Source organism: Poromitra crassiceps (assembly GCF_964638095.1).
Source record: "Poromitra crassiceps genome assembly, chromosome: 13".
Lineage (NCBI taxonomy): Eukaryota > Metazoa > Chordata > Actinopteri > Beryciformes > Melamphaidae > Poromitra > Poromitra crassiceps.
This window is the reverse complement of record NC_139644.1, coordinates 23,731,756-23,756,928: the sequence shown is the minus strand read 5'-3', so window position 1 is coordinate 23,756,928 and position 25,173 is coordinate 23,731,756. Positions and strand designations below refer to the sequence as shown.

At 41.3% G+C, this 25,173-nt stretch overlaps 2 protein-coding genes across 2 annotated transcripts in view; one reads left to right on the top strand and one right to left on the bottom strand.

The window, feature by feature from the left end:
• Positions 1 to 2,550, top strand: part of axin1 (axin 1) — a 32,144-nt gene extending 29,594 nt beyond the window's left edge. The window contains exons 10-11 of the mRNA XM_083648721.1: positions 202 to 351; positions 2,037 to 2,550. Coding sequence (XP_083504847.1) covers positions 202 to 351; positions 2,037 to 2,163 — 277 coding nt within the window. The 3' untranslated portion in view covers positions 2,164 to 2,550. The remainder of the gene's footprint in view (positions 1 to 201; positions 352 to 2,036) is intronic.
• A 14,709-nt stretch (positions 2,551 to 17,259) lies between these two features.
• Positions 17,260 to 22,010, bottom strand: galr2b (galanin receptor 2b; the record flags this gene model as incomplete). The annotated part of the gene is made up of 2 exons (XM_083649224.1): positions 17,260 to 18,022; positions 21,634 to 22,010. The coding sequence occupies 2 exons, from the start codon at positions 22,008 to 22,010 to the stop codon at positions 17,260 to 17,262; spliced, it is 1,140 nt and encodes a 379-aa protein (XP_083505350.1).
• Positions 22,011 to 25,173: the final 3,163 nt, after the last annotated feature.

Below are 25,173 nucleotides of genomic sequence, written 5' to 3'. Positions count from 1 at the left end.
AGTTTATGGGGTGGTAATTGTGTATAGCAAGATCATCTTCACAAACGTGGTCCGTGGACCACTTTTATGACTTTTGAAAATCGTGTAAAAAAAAATCGTTTCAAAAGTCATAAAAGTGAATCCAGCAAATACGGAAATGATCCTTTAAAGATGCAAAACGTGGGAAACGTTCTCACTCCTTGTCTCTGCTCTTGTTTGCAGGCATAAAGCGAGTAAAAAGCAGCCTTGTGACAGCATTACGGTGGCGTATTACTTCTGTGGAGAGCCCATCCCGTACAGGACATCTGTGAAGGGGAGGATCGTCACACTGGGCCAGTTCAAGGAGCTGCTAACAAAGAAAGGGAGCTACAGGTGAGCTTTGTGATCATGACTGTTTCATTTAATGTGTGTGGACTGTGGACATGGTTAAAGAGATGCATCATCACCTGGTGCAAAAACACCTTTTAAAAGATATGTGCAATTTATGAGCAAGCAGACACACAGAGTCTGCCTGGCGCGCACACACACGCTCTCTGGTTGCTTCCAAGCAATTATTGGTCTCATGGACTAACGTTGCGTTCTGTTCTTGAGAAAATGGACTCTAGCCATGTTCTTTGGTGAAGCTTTTGATCGACCTACACAGCTTGCGTTCTGTTTGCATATCTGAACTTGTTATGGGTCGGTTCGGTTGCAGCGCGGCAGTTCAAGCCGCTATAGCAGCCTTGGTTTCGCCTGTGCTCTGCCCGTTCTGTAGTCAACTGATTATCTTTGGGTTGTGGACTATTGGTCAGGACAAAAGAAGACATTTGAGGACGTCATCTTGTGCGTTGGGAGGGAAAGTGCTCGAGATTTTTCACCATTTTGTGACAATTCATAGACCAAACAACTAATCGATTAGACAAGACAATAATCGACAGATTAATCAATAACGAAAATAATCGTTAGTTGCAGCCCCAAATATCTGGAATCCCCAACTGCTGACAGGATGTATGAGCCTTTCCTTTTTTGGTTGATAAGTCCATAATATAGCTATCTGAAGGTGGCAGCATGTGCTCATCTGAGAGATGTGGTGCTCTATTACGCATGCCTCATATGTCTGTATGTTGGTTGAATCTTGTGCAAATAGCACCTAGCTCTCACAAAACAGATACCGGCACACAAACTCCTGCATCAAGGGATGTCATAGTCTAGTGTACAAGAAGTTGGTGGGTAACATCATCTGCCACAATGATCAGCCAATAGTAGATAGTCGTTTCAGTAGCATGCTTTTTGTGTTAAAACTTGTTTTAATGTTTGAGGAGTTACACTGATTGGCATAAAGAGGGCTGCTAAAGGTCAATTTGAGCGTGAGATATCAAACACTGCTGATTCAATGTTGACAAAACCTCAGCGATAATGCATTTCAGCACTGAGTTCAGCGATAATGCATTTCAGCACTGAGTTCAGGGATAATGCATTTCAGCGCTGAGTTCAGGGATAATGCATTTCAGCACTGAGTTCAGGGATAATGCATTTCAGCACTGAGTTCAGCGATAATGCATTTCAGCACTGAGTTCAGGGATAATGCATTTCAGCGCTGAGTTCAGGGATAATGCATTTCAGCGCTGAGTTCAGGGATAATGCATTTCAGCACTGAGTTCTGGCATTTAAAAATGTACACTGATTGGCCTGACAGAGATCCAATTAAATATCATGATTTGTAACTTTGAAAGGCCATAATTGTTGCATTACTGATCTAATTTTGCAAAACCTGTTGTATCTTAGCACTGGGTTCTGCCGTTTAAAAAAATACTCTCATTGGCCTAGTGAGGGTGCTGTAATTAAAGGCAAAAGTCTAACTCAAATGTGACATGTCAGACGCCACTGATGCAATTGTAACAAAACTTGGATTGATGATGCATTTTGGCACCATGTTGGCTTGATGGGGCCAATTAAAGGTTTGTTTTTTATGAAACTTAGAAGGAAACTTAGAAGGATTGAACTTGTTCCCACCCTCAACTTCAGATCTAACTGTTTTGTTTTGTTGTTGTTGTTTTTTCACTCCTAACGAATTGCAGGTATTATTTCAAGAAGGTAAGCGACGAGTTTGACTGCGGGGTGGTGTTCGAAGAGGTACGTGAAGATGACGCTATCTTGCCCATCTTTGAGGAGAAGATTATTGGGAAAGTTGAAAAAATTGATTGAAGCGGATGTTGAAGAGGAAGGAGTCTAAAAAGTCAGTGCTCGGAGGACCGAGGAGCTGTTGGATGGCTAAGAGGAAGTGTTTGAATGGGAGACTGGAGTGGCGCAAAAGAAAGCGATGCAGTGGAAGTGGATCTAGAGTTGAAAGGCGAGGAGATGAGGAAGGGCGTGCAGTGGTCACTGTGGGCAACCAGTGACTTTTGAGGCTCTGTACCTTGAAATGCCCTCAGTGCCACTGCATTGACATTGGACTAGAAGAAAAGACCTCATTCACTTCTTTGTCTGGAGTGTAATGTAGCATTGTAAAGTTTGACTAGATAAATGAACTACGAAACTGCTACTAAAGCTGCATATTTTTGATATGATGTATCAGAAGGTATCCTTTCTAAAGTAACCACACTTGTAATTTTTTATATGTATTGGTACCAGATGTGTACAGTTTGTCTGTTTAAAAAAAATAACAAAATTTTATATCTATTTAAGTATTTAAAAAAAGGTTGTCATTTTCAATCCTATTGAAGCAGGAGCGCTGTCCCTGTTCAACATGATCAAGGTCTTTAACAGGGCTGTATTTTTGTTGTTGTTGCCCTTGGCAACTGTAATGTCCATGCTCTAGCAAGTGCTTTTAACACTCAACTTACCAGTATTGTTATTGTTATAATTTGTTATGTGGCACTCAGTCAGGTTGCACTTTCACTGTATTACAGTATACGACACTGACTATGTTTACATGTAGGCTGCAACTTGCTTTTCTAGGGCACTGTATACTGAATGTAAATGTAGCCAGCGGCTACGTTTACGTAGCCTTCTGCCTTCCACTGCGTTATCTCTACCCAGCCCAATGATGTTTGAAGAAAATTGCCTTGGATTAACTTAAATGCATGAAAGAAATCCTGTTCTGACCAGCAGTTTACATAAGCACATTGTCCAGTTGTATTTGGGCATGCACTTTCCGTTGTTTTCCCTTACAATTTTAATGTCTAGTGAGGAATTTAATAGTTCAAATATTTCAAGTTTTCCTCATCTTAAGTGGCTGGCAGTAGATGCAATAACACTATCAGAATGATATGACTGGAAATTGCAATTTGAATATCTATGCAAGTCGGTTAATAATTTTGTTGACAATTTGTCCTGATCAGACAAACAAACTACTTCAGTGGAAATGTTTTTGAAATTGAAAATCGGGGGGGGGGGGGGGGGGGGGGGGGGGGGTTGGATTGATATTGATAACACCCTTCAGACATTTAAAGGTCTAATAGCACAAACATTGTATTCTCCTTTTGAAGCGCTTATTTAGATGAAACCAGTTATTTTTGTCAGGTTGAAATTGGGTTGAGGCCGACTGAGCTACTTCAGTCTGGTTGATGATAGGTTTTCAGATGTCAGTGATTTATCCTGATAATGGATTAGTAAAATGCATGTCAACATAGTCAGTGTGGATGGAAATTTGAAAAACAATGACACTAATTATGCCCATGACTGATCATGCCTCATGCCTGTGTACCTTTTTGTTTTGTTTTTTGAAGTTATTTACAGTTTGACACTGAACAACGCTGGTTGAGGTTCAGTATGTGAGGTCAAGTGCTCTATTCACAATTGCTCTCTGAGTTCAGTGTTGTTCCAGTTTGCTCCAGAAAGAGCAAGTATCCGTCTGTAGACTTGCATACTGAAGGTCATTCTTTGCTGTGCAGAGAAGCCTAGTCAGCATAGAGCAGTGCTTCTCAAACCTGGTCCACAGGGGGAGCCAGAGACCTGCTGCTTTTCTGCTCTACCTGCTTGTTTTATAAATGATTAATCAGGAGCTGAATGAGACCAATTAACCAGCAGGACTCTGGCTCCCCCTGTGGACCAGGTTTGAGAACGCTTCAGCATTTTTGGTATTTTATCTAACCACATAGGAGCTAATGAGGGCTACCAGACACTGAAATGTTACGTCATGTTTACATGTCGTTTTTATAGGGCTGCCCCCAAGTAAAGAGATTTTTGTTGACTAGTTGTCCATGTCTATTTTAACAACATATCTGATTGTTAATTCCCTCCTGTAAATCAATGTAGTCATGCAGATTACTCCTTGTGATCTAGTGTTAAAGGTCAGAAATTAGCAGGGACTCAGGGCAGAAATGTCAGTGACAATTCCTAAAATGGCCATGAAATTAAAAATGAAGCGACAAAAAAAAAAAGCCCTGATGATTAGGGGTACCCTTTTTGGATTTTATCCTGTTCACATTTTTTCACAGGTTTTTGACCAGAAAACAAGCAAATACACCGCTATAAGCAGTAGAAAATGTTGGCTAGCAGTAGAGAAGAAAATGTCAACCAGCACAAACCACTGGGTCAAACAACAACAAGCAAACAGTGGAAGACCTGCTGCCAGTTTCCAGCATGGGAAAATAAGCTCAAACAAATATTAGCGGTTCTTAGTGTTTATTTACCAATATGCTTATTTAATATAAAAGTTCAATAAAATTGTCCACGATAATGATAAAAATCCCCCGAAAATTAGATGGAGGCAAAAAATTAATAAAAAAGCCCTCTGAAAAAAGTTTATTTCTCACTTGGTACACATTTATGTTTTTTGTGATCTGTGGGGTGATATTTTTACAAAATGAAATATGAATAATGCAGAAAGAAAAATATACAAGCTACAACATTCTTAGTCATCCATGACCCTGAACAACTGAGCAGTTGATTCATCAATAGAGGGGGCAGCCCTAAGAACAGATGCCTAATTAGTAGCCTTGCATAACTTAATATAGCTACATTTGGTGCCTACGTTTGTGATAGGTCACATTACACCAAAGAGAAACTAGTCGTAGAAAGTAGTTAATATGTCATCACTTTGTCTCCTTGTCACTGTTCATTTACCCTCACACGGGGGCTCCTTATAATTTTGTGGTAACCCTTATTATTTGATCTTGATCCAAATCCTTGTGTCAAAGTTGAAACTCTTGCACAGAATGACAGAATGTTTGAAGGGATGGACGAGGTGTGCAAGATGGCAGCCTCCTGATGCCGTGCAAAATCCAGCATCTTAATATCAACATCCAGTTTGAAAACCATCTGAAACAGTGTAGACATTAACAACTGGCAAAGCACACGGTACAGTCAGCCGTTTTCTATATTTGGTTAAAGTACAACATTTTAACATAGTTGCACGTTTTGCATTTTGTCTTTTCAAATTGATACTACAGTTGAACGAACCTGAACTTACAAAAAAGGCGACATTGAAGATGCGACAGTTGAAATGCAATATATGTGTGCCTGTGTTGCCCACACATCAGAGTTGTATCTCTCTTCAGAGAGAATACAGTTCAATGCTAGAATATATTTGACAGATAAAGTGAAAAATACAAAATAAATCAATTTAACTTTACTAGAGCCAGTATGTTTGTTCATGCACAACGCCAACAAGTTTAGCTTTAGGCCTATAGTTTTTCAGACCACTAACCGTCACTAAACTGAATACTATTTGTTCACTTACTGTATGTGTTTAAAACAAAGGGTTGTGTATTGAATGGATCAGCTTTTTGGCATAAACCATTCCACCCCTGGTACATATTGCACAGTGGTCTGAGAAGCCCGGGTGACATCACTCTACTGGCCACCATCTTTCTGCACCTTGTCCATTGTTGTGCTGGAGTCCACAATGTGGAACGTGGTAATAATAGTGTTTGTTATTACGATATAATAAGCATTGAGAGGAGTGGACATTTAAGAGTGCTGTATTGTTGGGTGTTGTGTTGACATAGAAACCCAATGTGAGAAATATCTCCTTTTCTGAGATGCTGTTTTTGTGATGCTGTTGTTTATATTTATTTAGTTGCGCATCCGTATAATTTTAACATATCTAGTGTGTTGCCATCCACTGCTCCTGTTAAAGAAACTCTGTCATGTTTTATGATGAGAGTTTGACTCCATGATCTTCAAAGCTGGTACACAACCATGTTTGATCTTCATTGTTTCTTGTTTCTTTCACAATAGAGGGTATCAAAACTGAAATGATTCTTACTGTGAAAGCCCCAAAAGTGAACTTCCCCCTTATTTAAGATCAGTGAAATGTATATAAACTTCATAGTGCCTTTATTACAATCCTAATGATGTCTGCAATGTGATTTTTCAACCATGACCAGAGACTATGCTTTATATTTTTGTTTAGACATTTATTGCAAAATATTTCTTTTCAAATATTTGTCACAATTCCGCCTTTTTCTGTGTAAATATGTAATATTTTAAGTGTCATCAACCAACAGCCGAAGTCGCACATTCATCACCCTGGACCTGTTTCTGTTCACCAGCTAGTGTAATCACCATTAGAAGGTACCTGGACAATAAATACATGCAATAAACCAGAGCTTGAGTACTGAGTGTGATTGGCCCAGACCCTATTATCATCTAATGCATTGAAACAAAGGCAAAATGGGGGTGGTGCCATGTGGGAGTGATTACATTGAGTGCTGCAATCAACATTTAAATGTGTTCTCATACAGAGTTTGTATATATTTAATTAATAATATACCATGGTCAACCCACCTGAGAACACACTGAAGATTTCATTGATACTCATATAAATAATAATAATAATGAAGTATTTATATAGATAGATAGATAGATAGATAGATAGATAGATAGATAGATAGATAGATAGATAGATAGATAGATAGATAGATAGATAGATAGATAGAGTCGGTCATGTTACTTGCGGTAACGTGTGTGTGTGCGTGGCCGTGGGGGAAAACAGGAGGATTTCCCCCACGCTGACCCATTGACCACCTGTCTATGATGAGACTGCCTGAATGTATAGCAGTGAAAACATCACAATATGAGTTATAAAAACATGGGCTACATTTAAAATGAGACACAAAGAAAAATTACAACCAAACAGCAAAGTATAAAAAAGCTTCTTAGAAACATAAGTTTTAAGATGTGATTGGCAAGATGTTTTTCCTTTTTCTTTTTGAAAACCTTAGTCTAAAAACCAAAACCAAGGAGGTTGACCATAACCGTTGAAGTTGATCTTGTAAACCCATGGGGGTTGGGCACCTAGAGTGCATGACAGTAAATCAATCAATCAATCAAGATAGCTGCTGCAGTGTTTCACTGCTGTAGACACAAGAGGGCAGTATCGGATCACTGATAATATCAGATACTGCTTTGTTCCTCTTGTAGCGATCCTCCCACCCAACTAGCAACACAAGCACACTGGTGATGAAAAAAATAGGCTTTGGATTGATAACACCTTAATGGCATTTAACAGTCTAATAGCACATATTATCCTATTGAAGCGCTTATTCAGATGAAACATAATTATTTTTTATCAGGTTGAAATTGGGTTGAGGCGGACTGAGCTACTCCAGCCTGCCTGGTTGATAGGTTTTCAGATGTCAGTGATTTATCCTGATAATGGATTATGCATGAATTTGCATGATTGCATGATTGTCAACATAGTCAGTGTGGATGGAAATGTGAAAAACAACACTGAGGATGCCCATAACTGATCATGCCTCATGCCTGTGTACTTTTTTTAAGTTAATCCAGTTTGCTTGTGCTGCTGTGGAGAGCTTATCTAAATCCAAGTTCTCCACATCACAGCCAGTGTAGAGCAGTGCTTCTCTCTCCTGGTCCACAGGGGGAGCCAAATACCTGCTGCTTTTCTGCTCTACCTTCTTGTTTACTGGTGATGATACAAAGAAAATCGACTGTAGGTGTCTGATACAGATCTGAAAAGGTTTTCCCCTGAATATGATAAGAATGGAGATCCCCCGTGAAATCCCATTCGATACTGTAACCAGAAATGACCCGAGAGGATTAGAGGAACGGAGCAAAAACTGATCACTCTACTACGTTTGATCTTGATTAATTATGGTAATCAGCTTCAGCTGCGGCATCACTCATGCAGTCTGATCAAAGCTCTCTGGCAGGCTGTCATTGCTAATCATTTCAGCAAAGTGTACAGAAAAGCTGTTCTATGCTCAAATGTTTATTCACTCATGTCTATTCCAATTCTCAACCCACAGGCTCATACTGGACTCAGGGGTGTCGATGGGGGGCGGGACACAACTGACCCCTCGCACCAGCGGTGCCCTGGAGGGCCCTCTAGATGTCTAATTGTGTAATTTAATTGGATGGAGGTGGGTTGGGGCCTTATGGGATCATTTTGTCCCGGGCCCAGGCAAGATATGCGGCGGCCCTGACTGGACTAATAATTGATTGCCCAACTAGGGAATCAAATGACCTATTGAAAGATGCGGCTCAGTGCTGCTCAGTGCCAAGTGAGTCAGCATCTTAAAGGAGAATTTCGGTATTCTTTAACCTGGGCCTTATTTTCATATCTGTTTATGTATAACTAAGTCAATGTTAGTAGAATCTTTTGAAATTGGTGCAGTATTCACCAAGATCGCTTCAGTTGCTTCGCCCACATGCCCCTCGTGCCTCACAGCCTGCACGCACGTCCACTAAACAAGCTTGTTTTTGCAACGGACACAGGCTCAGAATGTTATTGTGAAAGAGAGAGAGAGAAAATGGACGCTGTATTTACCTTGCAGCAGCGTGTTCACCCTGTCTCTGTCTGCTGTCCGTCTCTGTCACATTGGTAGAGATAAGCCTCTTCTAAACATGAAGTCTGGATCATGTCCGGCTAGCCAGAGCAGGATATTTTCCAGAGGCTCCTGTTGTCCAGTTTTGTCATCTGTATAGCAGCATTAGTCCAGGCCACTCAAATAAATAAGGGCGACCATCGAATTCAAATGCATTGTCCATATTCTATTCTCGAAATCAGGCAAATAATCCAGCCATCCTGTTACTCCAAACAAAACATGGCGGCTTGATGATCCACTACAGCTGAAATCTCAACTCTTGTGAGACTCTCACAAGACTCATGTCCCACACACAGTCCTGATGTGGGATCAGCAGGCAGATGGAGGTCAATAGAGGCACTCCCAGTTCTGTCTCGATCACATAATAATAACCGGTGGGTGGCTGATGACATCACTGATGACATCACAATTGCTCAAGTGACATCACTGATGACATCACTTATGTCACAAATCGTGAAATCGTGACTGACACCGCCTGGACACAGACAGAGCCCGCTTAGCCAATTTGAACTAAAGATGAGCTGTAATTAAAATCTTAGGGCATTGAGCTTCCACAGCAACAGAAGCAAACTTGAGGGTTTAAAATTCAAGAAGTAAACTTTTTTTAAATAAAGTACTGTATATAAACTACCTTTTCTACCTTTTCCCTTCACACCAGACGGCTTCTTCACTGGCTCCAGCTCATCTACAAATCCATTCTAGGCAAAACTCCTCTCTACCTCTCCTCCCTTCTACACTTCTCCAGTTCCGACTACAATCTCAGATCCAGTAACTTCATCCGACTCTCCGTTCCGAAAGTCCGCACCGTTTTTGGCCGCAGTGCCTTCCGCTTTGCGTCAGCTTATGACTGGAACACTCTACAAAACACCCTCAAACTCACGGTCCTCTCATCCCTCACTGCTTTTAAGCAAAACCTGCAACAGATTGTAATCGACTGTTGTACCTGTTGACCTCCTCCCAACCACCACACATACCCCCAGTCCCTCCTCTTCTCCCTTCCCTGCCCCTTCACCCCCTCCCCCCTCCTCTTCCTCTCTCTCTCTCTCTCTCTCTCTCTCTCTCTCTCTCTCTCTCTCTCTCTCTCATATATTGTTATTGTAGCCTGTGTTTGTATATAGTATGCTCCTATTATTACTGTAAGTTTTTACTTGTATTTATATAACCTTGTTTTTATTTCAGCCTCCCACCCCCTTCCCCCAAAAGGCCCTTGCTTTTTGTCAGGCTGCTTTTGTATATAAGAAATTGTTCTTACTTGCTTGCCTGGGTAAATAAAGGTTAAATAAAAAAAATAAAAAAAAAATTCCCCTTAACTCACCCTTGTCCTCTTCTCCCTAATATACTCTGACCACTTATCCTCAGCCAGGAAGGATTTATCACTGATGACATCACAATTGCTCGAGTGACATCACTGATGACATCACTGATGACATCACAATTGCTCAAGTGACATCACTGATGACATCACTTATGTCACAAATCATGACTGACACCGCCTGGACACAGACAGAGCCCGCTTAGCCAATTTGAACTAAAGATGAGCTGTAATTAAAATCTTAGTGCATTGAGCATCCACAGCAACAGAAGTGTGCCTGCATTGTTGTCCACCAATGTTGATAGGAGTCAAGTCAAGTCAAGTCAAGTTTATTTATATAGCCCTAATTCACAAGCATGTCTCAGAGGGCTTCACAGAGAATATGTCTAGCTAATTCTAGTTGACACAACAGTAGCAAATTACAGAATAAGATAACACATTGAACAATTGATAGAGAAATATAGAAAATATAGAAATATAGGATAGAGCAGAGGAGAGAGCAGGAGAAGGGAGGAGAGCAGGGGGAATGTGAGAGAGTGATGGGGTGGGGAGGGAATGGGAAATGTTGGAGAGTATAGGAGGTGGGGAAGGAGCAAGAGGAGAGAGCAGGAGAGGGGAGGGGGGAGGGAGAGCGGGGGGGTGTGGGGGAGAAGAGAGCAGGGAGAGGGAGGAGGTGGGGAGAGAATGGGAAATGTGGGGGAGGAGAGAGCGGAGAAGGAGAGGTGGGGAAAGCAGCAGGGGAAGGGGGAAAGAAAGAGAATGGGTGCCATGCTTTAAAATGGAATGGATCCCATGCTTTAGAAAAGTGGAGGGGGGGGGGGGGTTCGGGAACGAGAGGCGGTGGGGAGGGAGAGCAGGGGGAGTATGGGAGACTATATGGAGAGAACAGGGAAAGGAGTGCTAGCTGACACAACAGTAACAAATTACAGTAGTAATAATAACACATCAGGGAAATATATAGACACACATTTTGCAAACGGACATATGTCGATTTCTTAGCAACCAAACTATGCTTAATTTAATTGGCTGCAAGCCTTTAGTAGTGAATCCCTTTGCCAAATAAACACATGTTCACATATAGAGCTTATGGGTGCCTCGCTTTAAGGTAGAATGGGTGCCATGCAAGGAGCTTTGTTTCTGCAACATGCTGACATGCCTGCAGTGCAAACAGCCTTCCTTTCACTGCCCCCCCCTGCACAATCTCAATCTAGCGAACCAGTGGGGAAATGTCTGCATGTTCCACTCAGCAATGGATATATTGATTTTCACAATGCGAGCAATAGGCTGGTCTGATGAAGTCTATGCAGAATGTATAAGGCAAAAAAATTCACATTGCATGATCTTCTCTCCTTGTTTTAGACCAGGTCAATCAGAGACTTCCTGGAGAACCTGCTGTGCCATATAAGCAGTGCTAAATGTTATTTTGACATGTTAAATTGCATGCACTTTTTGAAGTCACTGACCTTTGAAAGCACACCAAGCAGTCTTCATATTCTGGACTTGATTCTTGACAGACTGCATCAGGATGAGTTCAGGATGAATTCCCCCACTAGTTCCATACAATGTGGGCATACAATATACCATATATTTATTAAAAGGCATTACTTTAGATTAGAATAACTACTGCTGAAATGGCTCCATGCAAAATAAAAGTACTGGTAAACAAAAACAAACCTTGAAGAAACAGGCAATTCATTTGTAACCTCAAGCATCTGCTGAAAGGCAGTGGAAAAACTAAGCTCCAAATTCACCTAGACATTTATGAAGAGAGACTGCACACATAGAAGAACAAGGAAATTAAATGTCCTATTCAAAAAATACCGGTAAGAACAATGCACAGATTCTATTTTCTGCTATTCTTTCAATTAGCCACTCTGAGTCTCTCCACTGAAATGTAATGCATTTGTAGCCTATACTTGAGAAAACCATTGACATTCAGGTAAGATATTGCTAAATCAAGCTCTAACTAAGGAATCTGGTTTGCCCTTCTGCACCTTGGAGGAAGGCATGCATTTTTAAACAGTGTTGACAAAGGGCTTGATGAGGTTGTGCCACAGCTCCAGCCTTCCACCTGCCTCTTCCTCCACTCCCCACAGCTTTTTTTATCTGTTTTTCAGCCGATTAGCACAATTAAGTATTATCTGTAGTTATAACAGCTCATTACAGTATCTATTCCCAGCTCCATCAAAACTAGTTATAACAGCTCATTACACTTTCTATTCCCAGCTCCATCAAAACTAGTTATAACAGCTCATTACACTTTCTATTCCCAGCTCCATCTAAACTAGTTATAACAGCTCATTACAGTATCTATTCCCAGATCCATCTAAACTAGTTCTAACAGCTCATTACACTTTCTATTCCCAGCTCCATCTAAACTAGTCATAACAGCTCATTACACTTTCTATTCCCAGCTCAATCTAAACTAGTTATAACAGCTCATTACACTTTCTATTCCCAGATCCATCTAAACTAGTTCTAACAGCTCATTACACTTTCTATTCCCAGCTCCATCTAAACTAGTTCTAACAGCTCATTACACTTTCTATTCCCAGCTCCATCTAAACTAGTTATAACAGCTCATTACACTTTCTATTCCCAGCTCCATCTAAACTAGTTATAACAGCTCATTACACTTTCTATTCCCAGCTAAATCTAAACTAGTTATAACAGCTCATTACACTTTCTATTCCCAGATCCATCTAAACTAGTTATAACAGCTCATTGCACTTTCTATTCCCAGCTCCATCTAAACTAGTTCTAACAGCTCATTACACTTTCTATTCCCAGCTCCATCTAAACTAGTTCTAACAGCTCATTACACTTTCTATTCCCAGCTCCATCTAAACTAGTTATAACAGCTCATTACACTTTATATTCCCAGATCCATCTAAACTAGTTATAACAGCTCATTACACTTTCTATTCCAAGATCCATCTAAACTAGTTATAACAGCTCATTACACTTTCTATTCCCAGATCCATCAAAGATAGTTCTAACAGCTCATTACACTTTATATTCCCAGCTCCATCAAAACTGATTAACCCATTATTAGAGAAGAACAGCTTAGATACGACCCTTATCCATTATTATGCAGTATATGTCAAACCTTCCTTTTCTCAGCATAATTCTTGAAAAGGTTGTCTATAAACAGCTTAATGAAGACTTAAACCTTGACAAATCTCTGACAAATTGCAGTCTGGTTTCCACGGCAACCATGTTGTCAGGGACACAGAAGTCAACATACAAACAAGCAGTCTGCATTGTTTGCAAGATCATAACTGAGCCTCTCTAAGTAACTGGGTTGGCTTATCAGTTCTAAACTGGTTTAGGTCATAGTTTCTTTGTCTCTCTTGGTGATTTTTACACTGAAAAGTGTTGTGTGTGGGCGTTCCACAGGTGCCAATTCTTGGATCACTAATTCTCCATTCTATCAGTTAATGAAGACTAACAGCCCTGCAACATTCTATTATACAAGTCACTGAAACAAATTCAGTGTGGCCTTGTTCTGTTCACCTAATATGACTACAAATGACTTTTTAAACTTCGTTTAGATTTTTCTGTTGCAGGACCCTGCCTTCACCCAGATGATCATGTTGTAACTTATCACATGATAAGAGGTTGTGTGGTTGTGTGAAAGTGAACAGCCTTGCTCAGAATAAGATCCTGATCTTGCTCTGAAACAGCTGCAGAACATATTGGTCAACATTAAAGCTATACAATGTTTAATTATTTTTTTAAGTAGGGAAGAAGCTGTGAGACTGCGCTGACAAAAGGCATCTAAAAAAGTTCGGCTGGGTGTGTCGGTACAAAAGTACTTACAATAGAGGTCAAAGGGAATACCCGCACACCGTGTGCGGGTATTCCCTTTGACCTCTAATTATTTTTTTAACAACAAATAAAATCCTCTTTGTGGAGGATGAATTCCCTAAGCCTATATCATCGGGCAGGGGGACAAGCAATGGAAATCAGTCCTGTGACTGCAATTGTCGTGCATTTACATTTTTTTTTAAATGTTCATTAATGTACACCTGTCCCCTATCGAACAAATAAACGAAATTAAATTAAATTAAATTAAATTCCCTAATAATGCTTTGACATTGTATGCATGATTGTTAATGTTCATAACATTTGTTGATGAAAATGTATTTTGGCTAACTGGCATATTTACAGAACCTAATCTAGTTTAGTGGGCCTCTGGGCCGGGGTACCAGATCTGGTACCGGTATCGGTAACCCCTCAAGAACCTCTGGAACCCCTTCCACCATCGGTCTCGGTGGCGGTATCGGTCGGGTATCTGTATAGGTGTCGTGGCGGTACAGATGGCGGTATCAGTATCGGTGTCAGTCGGATATTGGTATCATGTCGGTATCGGTCGGGTATGTGTAGGCCATGACGGTGTCACATTCGTGACATTTCGTGACTGACAGACAGACAGACAGACAGATGCGGTTTAGCCAATTTTATTATAGGAGGATGTTTATGCACTGTCCCTCTCAACCAAACTGAATAAATGAATAAAATTAAGCGTGCACTGTGCATCTTTCATGACTATACAGGAGCTTTACTTATTCATTACTGTCTCCTTTTATGTGCAGCTTGGCCCAGCGGTTTATTCCAAAGCTCCGTGTTCTGCTCTCAGATTCCAGAGAAGCAGGAACCTCTGGGGATCCTCTGTCTTGTACTGCTCTCTGTAATATATTTCCCAGTTCCATATGTCGTATTTTCACCAAAAGTAAATGATTTCTACCATGCCACATTACCAGCTTGTCAGGAGATGCAGACATTTCACTTCCATGACATGAGATCTGCCTGTTAAAATTCTAGCCCCTTTTAAGCATTTTAGCCAATTTTAGCCAATATGTTCAGTTTACAATTGCCTGGCTGTACTAACAAGAAAACTATGTTAAAAGAGTTCCATGTGAATTTGAATCTCCACCCCGGTCCTTTCTGTGTGGAGTTTGCGTGTTCTCCCTGTGTTTGTGTGGGTTTCCTCCGGGTGCCCCCAGTCTAAAGACATGCTGTGTTTGTTGTAATGTAATCTAGTAAAATGTCTGTATATTATGTATGTAACCTATGTTGTGTGTAGATATAGGATGCAGTACCGGTATATAACTCTGATGATGCTATGTAAAGCCTATTGAGACATGCTTTTGATAAGGGGCTGTAAACATAACTGAACTGAACTGAATATAGATGTGCATATAAACATGTGATTACAAAAGTGCATGCAATTTTGTATTGACTACTTTATATTCCAGGAAATAATGATGTACCGGTAATTAAGTTTAATTTGAAGTCAATGAATCATCAAGCAAATTAATTGCTTTGTGCCTCTGTCTGTTTCATACAAGAGCACTTTGTTGGCTGAAGAAACAAATCAAGTGTACAGTACTGCAGTATTCACAGCATGACCTCAATGACAAAGAGAAAGAAACCTTTTCATGTTGTAAGAACATGGATTGAAATGATTGTTTTATGATACAAGAACTGATGGTTGATAATAGATGTTAACGATAATAGATTCTTCTTTCTCTCTCCAAAAATCATTAAATTGTAGTACTCCACTTGGACAGTCAACTGATCTTTTCAAGAGATGACAGAAGTCCATATTAATTTGTGTTCAGTTTGTATTTAATAGAATATCCACTAAAATGTCAGCAGAAAATACTTTATTTGGTCAATTGGTTGTGTAGTACATTGTTCTAAAACATTTTTGATAAACATCTATTTATATATTATATATATTTTTTCTCCACACTCTGGAAATATATCTTAAAATATACAGGCAGTTACACTTGAAAAGTCTGCATGATGAAACAGAACAAACCGTAAGAGAGACACTAAAATAGATATAAAGGCAAACAGCAAAATCATAGTAAACACATGAGAGGGAAATTGCTCAGTATAAAGGAGGATGTTCCGATGGACATAACACAGCTAGGAGGCAAGAACATTTTCACAGCAATGAGGTAGGACACAAGCTTATATCGCAAAACAGAATGAGGATTTGCATTCATTTTGAGAGAGAAAAGTACACTGTAAACAGGGTTTTTCCAATGAACATCTGTTTCATGTATGAAATATTAGGATACATAATTAAAATATATATTCTTTTAAGTAACACAAATGTACTTTTACTTGAGTACTTTCAAATGGCCAATCCTTTTTTACTCTTACTCGAGTAATTTCCTGGAGTAGTACTTGTACTTGAGCTAACTTTCACTAAAGTAACAGTACTTGGCTCAGTGGTAGAGCTGTCGCCTCGCAGTCAGAAGGTCCTGAGTTCGATTCTCGCCTGGGACACTGTGGGCGCTGTGGTTGTGTTCCCCCCCATATCTTCAGTGCCTACTGCCCAGGTGGGGTATCTCGTCGTAAGGGCCTTTCTGTCTGTGTGGAGTTTGCATGTTCTCCCCGTGCTCCCCCAGGGGGGTTCCTCCGTATATAACCCCCCCCCCACTAAAAACATGCAGAAGATCAGATCGTCATCGTCATCCGACCAGTGACGACAACATCCGAAGTCGGTCCCCGGGCGCTGTACGAAAAAGCGACCACTGCTCCTGGCCTGCCCCAGGAGGAAAGGACAAAGCCAGGATGGGTTAAATGCAGAGGACAAATTTCACCTGCCACCGTCAGCATGTGTGTGTTGTGGCCCTCCGTGCATGTGTTGTAGTGTGTTGTGTGACAATAAAGACGGGCTGCCGTCTGAAAATCATTTTTAATCGTTGTACTTGAGTAGGATTTGTCAGTACTCTTTCCACCTCTGACACTAACCCAAAAGTCAAATGAACCCCCGACAGTGTGTATATACTGTCACCAGCCGAAGGCCCATTCCGAACCAGGAAAAACCCTGGTGGATACATTTCACAGCTTTTAAATGACAATACAAAGGTCTGAAGTACTTTAGTGCACTCATTCATAAACACATTTGTTTATTTGTTTAAATATAGAATATCTTACACCAAAGAGAAACATGCGATGAATACGATCAATGCAAAATACAAGTAAAGCAACAAAATGTGTCCATTATACGATGTATTCAGTTCCAGAAAATGTTCTTGCATCAACCCTTTTTTATCTCCTCTCCTGTTTGTCACCAACAAAAGTGAGCTATCTTCATTTTGAAATATTTGCTGCAATGTCTTTGTCATAAGGCAATGTGCACAGAGCCCTTGAACACAGCTGAATCAGTTGTCAAGGTTGCCTCTGAAAAGGCAAGTTCAGCGTCATCGTGGCTTCTCTGGGCTCCGGGATGGGCCTGTTAATCATTTCACATTCATTCTGTCGAACGTTCTCCTCGTTCATCTGAGACACCTCCGTGGAGCCCGCCTCAAACCCCGGCACAGTGTTGGCTACATGAACCACGTGGACCTTATTCCTCCCGTTTTTACTGAGGATGCAGCTGAACACCTTCTTGAAGCCCTTGCGGAAGTGCTTGGACACCAGGGCGTACACGATGGGGTTGAGACAGGAGTTGGCGTAGGCCATGCAGTGGGAGAGGATCCTGAAGGCGTAGGTGGTTTGGTTGAAAGGAAAGTCTCCGTACAGGTAGCACAGGATCACCACATGGTACGGCAGCCAGCATATGCAGAAAAGCACCGTGACGATGATGATCATTTTGGTCACTTTACGTTTGGCCCTCTTGGATTCCGACATGCCTTCCAGAGGGTCCACGGCCGTCCAGAGGTACTTGATGGTTCTGGTGTAGGAGAGGCTGACGATTAGCACGGGGATGACGTAGCCGAACATGAAGGTGCACGTGTCCAGCACTTTGCGGTTTTGCTCCTCCCAGCCGGGGATACACACCGTGCTGTTGGCGTAATCGATGAGGTCATAGTAGCTGAGATAAGGACCCGCGAAGACGAGGGAAAGACCCCAGATGATCACCATGGCAACCACTGCATTACAAGGGGTTCTTAGCTCTCTGGAGCGCAGCGGGTAGCGAATGGCCAGATACCTACAAGAAAACACAGTGCATTAAAGAGTTAAACTGGAATGCCTGTGTATACTGCCATCGTTTGTATACTGAGTATTACAATTGTTTAATTCATGTGGTAGAGTATGATGGTAAAGAGTATGATGATGATGATATCTCAAGAGGACAGAATACAGAATAAAAATGTTTGTGGCACGCCGCGGCCGGTGTGTCTGTCTAATCTGCTAACAAGGGTGGAAATGAAACTGCCTGCTTCCAGATGCTTTGCCTCACTTCCGTTTCCAGTGTGTTTGCGCTGTAAGAAAGCCATCCCCTGAATGCCCTAGGTCTCTTTATGCAATTCCAAGACTGTTTAGGGACCCCAGTATGCAGAAATATTCAAATAGAAAAGGTAAAAATAACAGATGTATACAGCATGCAAAAAAACATGCATGGTTTTTGCAAAAACTGCATGGGATTAGCATAGCATGTTTGTAAAGGGGAGACTCGAGGGAACCCTTACCGATAAGCTATAGGAGCAAGGAGTAGAAGAGATTTTAGGTCTCGTGATTGGATGGGGTGATGGGCCTAGGCAAGAAGTGGGTGGGCCTAGGCCCAGCCAGGCCCACGCATAGCTACGCCCCTGATATACACAGCTCTTGTCATTTGATTGAAATCAACAGTTACGTCTATTACATTGATTAATCACCTGTTATTTCCCTAGCAACCATGCTGCCACTCCACAACGGTGAAAATAACCCTTCCTTAGACCACAACTACCAAAAGCCATATTCATTTATTTATTTTATTGTATTTACAACAAATTGACAGTTTGGACAGCGAAATGATTGAAACAGTTATTTGCATGATTTCTTCCCCAAAAATATGTATTGTATCACACATTTGTACACATCATTTAGTAAACCTCTACTCTACCATTGCTATACAATATTTGTTGCTTTCTGTAAAGCTGTGTAAACAAATATGCCTGCCAGGCCGCAATGCAGTTGCTTTCAAACAGTAGCTAATTATGTACTGAGCCACACTAGGAGCTAGGATACAGTTTGAAATGCTTTCGCCAAGTGAAGACTCAATGGCTGCTGACATGAGCAAGTGCCATATGGCCTGTGTGGTTGGCTCGTGAAGAGTGTCAGCCGAGCGGGTTAACTTTCAGTCCTGCTCAGGACCCTGCTGGTTTCATAATAATTATCAAGAACTGATTGACACCTGGGACACAAGGTGAATGCAATGAACTTCCTGACAGGACAGAAACCCAGCAGTATGAGGACCTGAAGACCACTGTCGTCCCGCTGTTTGTAGCTGTGGAGGAGGCCGCCAGCGCCTTTCTTTCATCACTCTGGGAAGAAAAGTCTCTCATGCCCCCATGTGTGTCTCAGGAAGCTGAATCAGGAAGCTGAACCTGAATTTGAACGTTACTGAATTTGAACTTGAAATGAATTTGAACATTCAATTGAATTAATGCATTTCAAGTGCTTTCAATTTGTACTTGTGCCGCCTTACAAATACATTATTGGAATTCATTTTGTGAATTCAAAGATTCAATCTGAGCATTATAAAATGTTATGTCTTTTTCCATAAATATGCAACCGCAGCACGCAACATATCACAGTATAACACTCCTTCTCATGTATTATTGCTTAAGAAATGGCCTCTGTTTGTTGGGTTTGTACACAACACATTAATTTGCCCAAACATGGGATTAACCTGCAAATCCATGTCCACCCCAGCCTCATTTACAACTAAGGACACTTCAGCTATATTGGGTTGCCACCAAAAACAGTGCTTATATCCAGAAAATAGCCTCTGGTTGGCCATAAAAAAAGGCCAGAATCCAGGAATAGGGCTTGAACCCAGTTATCATACAGGGTGAAATGATAGGCTCAGTGTACTATACTGTAGGTACGCAGGTATTACAATAGGCTGAATTGGAGGAAGAACTTATTACAGTTTTAAAGAGCACAAGCTAGGCTTCATTTCTCTAAAGTCTTTTCATGAAAGGAAACCAATCAAAGAGGGAGACAACAGACTGTGAATCATCATAAACAAAGCTGGTTCAACTATTGGATCCAACCACCGTGTCTAAAGTATGCTGCTGGGCAACAAAGATAAGACACTTCATAATGTACTGATTCAACACAGAAACTGTTTCACTAATTGGTTTACTTCCTAAAATGTTTACAGAAAGCTTCAAATGGTCTTTTGTTCTCTGTGCAATGAATGTCTGACCTGTCTGCTATATGGTGTAATGTTTCTGTGATTTAAAAAGTACAACTACTAGTACTATACGTAGTACTATACTATTCAAATCCACTTTCTACAATTATATTCCTACATTTAAAATGTGTATGATCTAGGTTTATCTCTACTCGCGTCCCATCAACATGGGTATGCAGGAACATAATGTACACTGTACAAAAAAACAAAAGAAAATGATTCTGTCATTGCAGGTTCTTTCACTTTATTCTTATTGGAGGAAACCTGGTATAGCAGTTGCATGTATTCAGTATTTTACAAGACAAAAACATTTGTCATCATGTCTCTTAGATGTCTGTCTTCATGAAGCCCACGGAGGAGCTGAACTCTACATTAGAAGTAGAGAATTATCTTTCAGTTTCTGCATTTAGACGTCAAAATAAAGCAGTTATCTACCTGTATGAACCAGATGTCATCTTTCCTTCCAACCTGCATGTGCAAGCTATCTCTGCAACCCTGACTTTGATTAGAAGCAATAACGTTACATTTCTCTCTTCTATAATGGAATCCAATCGATTTGACGGTGGATATTATTCTAGGATAAAATCACAGCAAATGTATGATCTACCTGGGGTTAGCACACTGCGTCAGCAAGTCATTTCCATTACAGGAGTGTGCCGTTCTCCCCGGGCTTACTGTGATTTCAGTCATGCTGGAGATTCCTGCTGGTCTCAGGTGCTGCCGCAGGCTCATTCTGTTTTCTTAAAACAGAGGAAATCTATTAACCTCCAAAGCCAGATGGTCTTCTCCACACTGGGAAGGAATGCGTGAAACGATCTGGCTCACAACGTGAAGAATCTATTGAATCCTCCAAAAGGTAAACAGAGCCTCTGTGTGCTGAGGGAGTCTACCGCTGAGGGAAATAACATTGCCTCTATCTCTATTGATTGAGCTAGTGTTGTTTCCCAACAGCTATATATAATGATGGCTTCTAGCTTCCCCAGTGAAGGTACAATTTTAGGCAGCAGTAATACATCGAGTGTATTCTCATAGTGTTACTGATTCAGCTCCACTGCAAGGTGTTCAAGGTCTTCTAATTCTTTTAATATATACCCCTGGGTTCCAATTAATGTGCACAGCAGACCATTTTCGTCATAGCTTTAAATGAGGGAACACATCCGTGATGAATTAAACACACCTATTCATGAACATGTATAGTGATTAAAGAAAAGGCAGATAAAACACACACACAATGAATGAAGGGAATAGTAAAGGAAAGCTGTCGTCTTCCCTAATTGAAACATGATACTCACTTGACATGCACCATTCCCAGAGTCTTATTAGTTGTCAGACTGATAGACTATTATACTAACATATTTTCACTGCATACAATACTAACAATAGTTTCTCATCTCTAATTGGCTAAGTTGTCAACATACCTGTCAACGGAGACGGCCGCGAGCGTGAAGCTGCTGGCGTACATGGTGAGGTTGATGAAGAAGTGCACCACCTTGCACATGAAGGAGCCGAACACCCAGTCCTCTAGAGAGTAGATGGTGGCTTGGAAAGGCACGCAGAAGATAATGAAGAAGAAGTCAGCCACGCTCAGGTTGAGGATGAACAGGTTGGTGGTGTTGTAGCCGAGCTGCCCGCTCCGCAGCAGCACGGCCAGCACCAGGCTGTTGCCGACGGTTCCCAGCAGGAAGATGAGGGAGAAGATCACAGACACCATCACACTGGTGGGGTTCAGCTGGTAGCTTTCAGACACATTGGACGACTGCCCTCCTGCCCTGCCGAAATCCTCCAAATCAGACATTTTACCAGCCTGGAGCAGAAAAAGAGATGAGATGCATGTGTGAGCAAAATACGACCAGTATTCTAAAGCGGTGGTTCTCAATGTGGGGTCCTACCAGGGGTCCTTGAGGGGGTTACATGGGGTCCCCAGTAAATTGATGAATTGCTAAACTTCACCTGACACATTATTTCATTTACAAGAAGTTAAAACCGTTTGAGAATGTAGGATAATGTATTTTGATCATAGTTTCCCTCTTATGTCTCTACAGGTGGTCATGGTGGAATTCTGGACAATAAAATATGCTCACATTCAGGTCCGGGAGACGGAATCTCATCAAATGGGGGTCCATGGCTCTAATGTGGACGAAACTAGAGGTCCTTGATATGAAAAAGGCTGAGAATCGCTGTTCTAAGGCTGTTCTAAAGAAGAGGCTGTTTTAAATCAGCTTGAATCAGCTTAACTGAGATTGTATGGAATATAGAGCACTATTTGTGAATTCAGTTTTAATCAATGAATTTCACCAATATTTCTCTTTTCAGTTCTTATAAGAACATGGCGCATTGTGGTCACCACTTTGTGTGATGACAAAGCAGCTCACTGAGAGTGAAGAGTTTCTGTTATACTAACTCTTCAAATGGCACTGAAAAAGTAGAAAAGCCTCGACATGCATGAGAAGATTACATTTCTTGATCCATTTAAGCCTCAGTTCAGTCATGTTACGCATATTTACAGTATGAGATCTGCACTCATACTGCACTTAAAATGTGGCTGTAGTACTGGCAAGTATCTTTGATGCCTATTGATTACAGTGTGGTAAATCTAGTCATAAGGTTGTAACACGGGCGGTTTTAGGATTAGACCTTTGGGGGGGCTCAGCCCCCAACAACAATATCCCGGACCGCAGCCCCCCTAGGGGGGTCCAGGGGCATGCCCCCCCCCGGGAGAAAATTGTGTACATTTTAAAGTAAAAATGAATCAATCTGGTGAGAGCAAAATGAAGAGGCTAGATCTCTGAAGAACTACACACATCACATTAATATCCTCTTTACTGTTCTGTTGCTTTACAATGATGATGAAAAAACAATAGTCTCGCTATAGTCTGCATACAGGTAGAATGGTGGCCCATCTATACCAAAATCACATGGGAGAACTCAAGTACAAAGTAACATTTGCTTTGTAGGCATAAACAAAAGTAAAATAATAAAATAACAAAAGGGGAATTTCCTAACTTTGTTTGGAATGATGTTCAGGATGTGATTATCCTAGAGCTCACAATAGACCTTATTCGCTAACCCTGGACAGCGCCATATTGTTGACATACCGTCCTGCAGCTGACAACTATAGTAACGGCCTTATTGTCGTTTCTGTTCCATTACAAAATAGCAATAGTGATGACAGCAATAAAAACCCCAGAGTTGTTGTTTGTATGCTGCCGTTAATGCCTGTAATAATAAACAAAAGAAAAAACGAGGTGAACAGACTTTGCTGTGAGGAGCTGTCAGAAAGTTTCACCTGTCCTTCCTAACTATCCACACATCTCCTGTGCTGCTGACGTATCCTCAGTCTCGCTCCCTTCACGTCTGTGGACGGTAGGGATAGAAACAAACCACGGGGACTTTATTGCTGTCATTACAGCCATGCCTAACGCAGGTCACCATCCGAACACAATTGGAACGATACAGGTAACGCTAAGGGCGGCTAGCTTCCTATAAACGCTGCTCTCACATAGGTTGTCACTTAAAGCTGCAGCGCTATGTCAACAATATGGCGGTGGTGGGCGTTCCCGTACGTGAGTGACGTCAATCGAATAAGGTCTATAGGTCATTTTATACAGTATAAGGTCAAGTAAAAAAATGCATCATCACATTTTGAAATGGTTACTATGAGGCCATATTGCATCACACATTAATGTGATTGGGCTCTTTGGAATCAAAGGAGTCTCATCTTTGTAGCCATACCCAAATATACAATTCCATTACTGTTTTGGCACTGCAGTCTGCAGAAATAGGGGAAAAAAAGGCAAAAATGTTCACTGCATGCAGACCCTGGAGCTCATATACCCTATGTAGCTGACATGTCAGACATGGCTGTAAAGCTAAGACTCATGTGTTTCTAATTAGCCCAGTTTCATTCAGATATCTTGATGTGAGAGGTCAAGGGACCCAATTTAGTAGTCATGCCCATTTACATTTGTCAACAACTTTGCCGACTTTGGAGTTATGTTACACCCGCTTCCCAGCGAGCTAGCATAACATGGCTAGTACATACGGATTCGTCTGGATGTCTAGTATTTTTGGGGTGGGCTCAGTTGAGTTGGGGGGGATGGGGGCTCAAGCCCCCTCCCAAAAGGGTCTAAAACCGCCTATGGGTTGTAAAATGGTTCCTGGAATTAATTAATGAAGAAGAAAAAAATCAGCCTGAAGGACAAATGGGTTATTTTGCTGCACTAGTGAGAGAATATTTCAAGATTTAGACATCGCGCTGTATTTTCCTGTTTGCAGAAACATGCCAAATTGAGCTCTAAATAGTACTTTTCCTGTGCCTAATCGGCTTTTCACTGTAGATTGATGGAGTGACATCTAGGCTGATGTCAAGGCACAATCTTAGGTTTGATTTAGCCTGCAGTGCACGTCATGTTTTCCCAGAGATGACTGTCACAAAATATAAGGGGGGACAGGAAAATGGAGTGCTGAAGCTCTGGACGTTGAGGTTGATGAGTCACGTGAAGTGACATGCACCAGTTAGCATCACACCATCCAACTCCCTAAAGAAAATATATATGTCAAAATACTGCAGAGAGCTTTAAGGAAAGTCCAACTCTGTATAAAACAGTCAAGACTGCCCTTGATGAATAATTTAGTCTGCAATTCATGTGTCTTTGACTGTTCCCCTTGTTGTGAAGAGACCATAGTGCTGTGTGAAGAATTATGTCAGGTTTTCTTCTGATTTCCCTCGTTTCCTCCCTAATTGTACTTGTCCAATTACCGCTAGCCAAGCTGTCCACAACCTCTGCAAATCTGGGGAGAGGTTGTAGACCCATGCTTCCTCCGATACATGTACGTTGAGGATGCGAAGCACACGAGGCCGAGCTAGAAATGAGCGCACGAAGCGCGTAATATTTCTACTACCCTTAATCCGGCTTCCAACCCGCAGTGTGTTTTTAAGCTGATGTCACACAGTACTG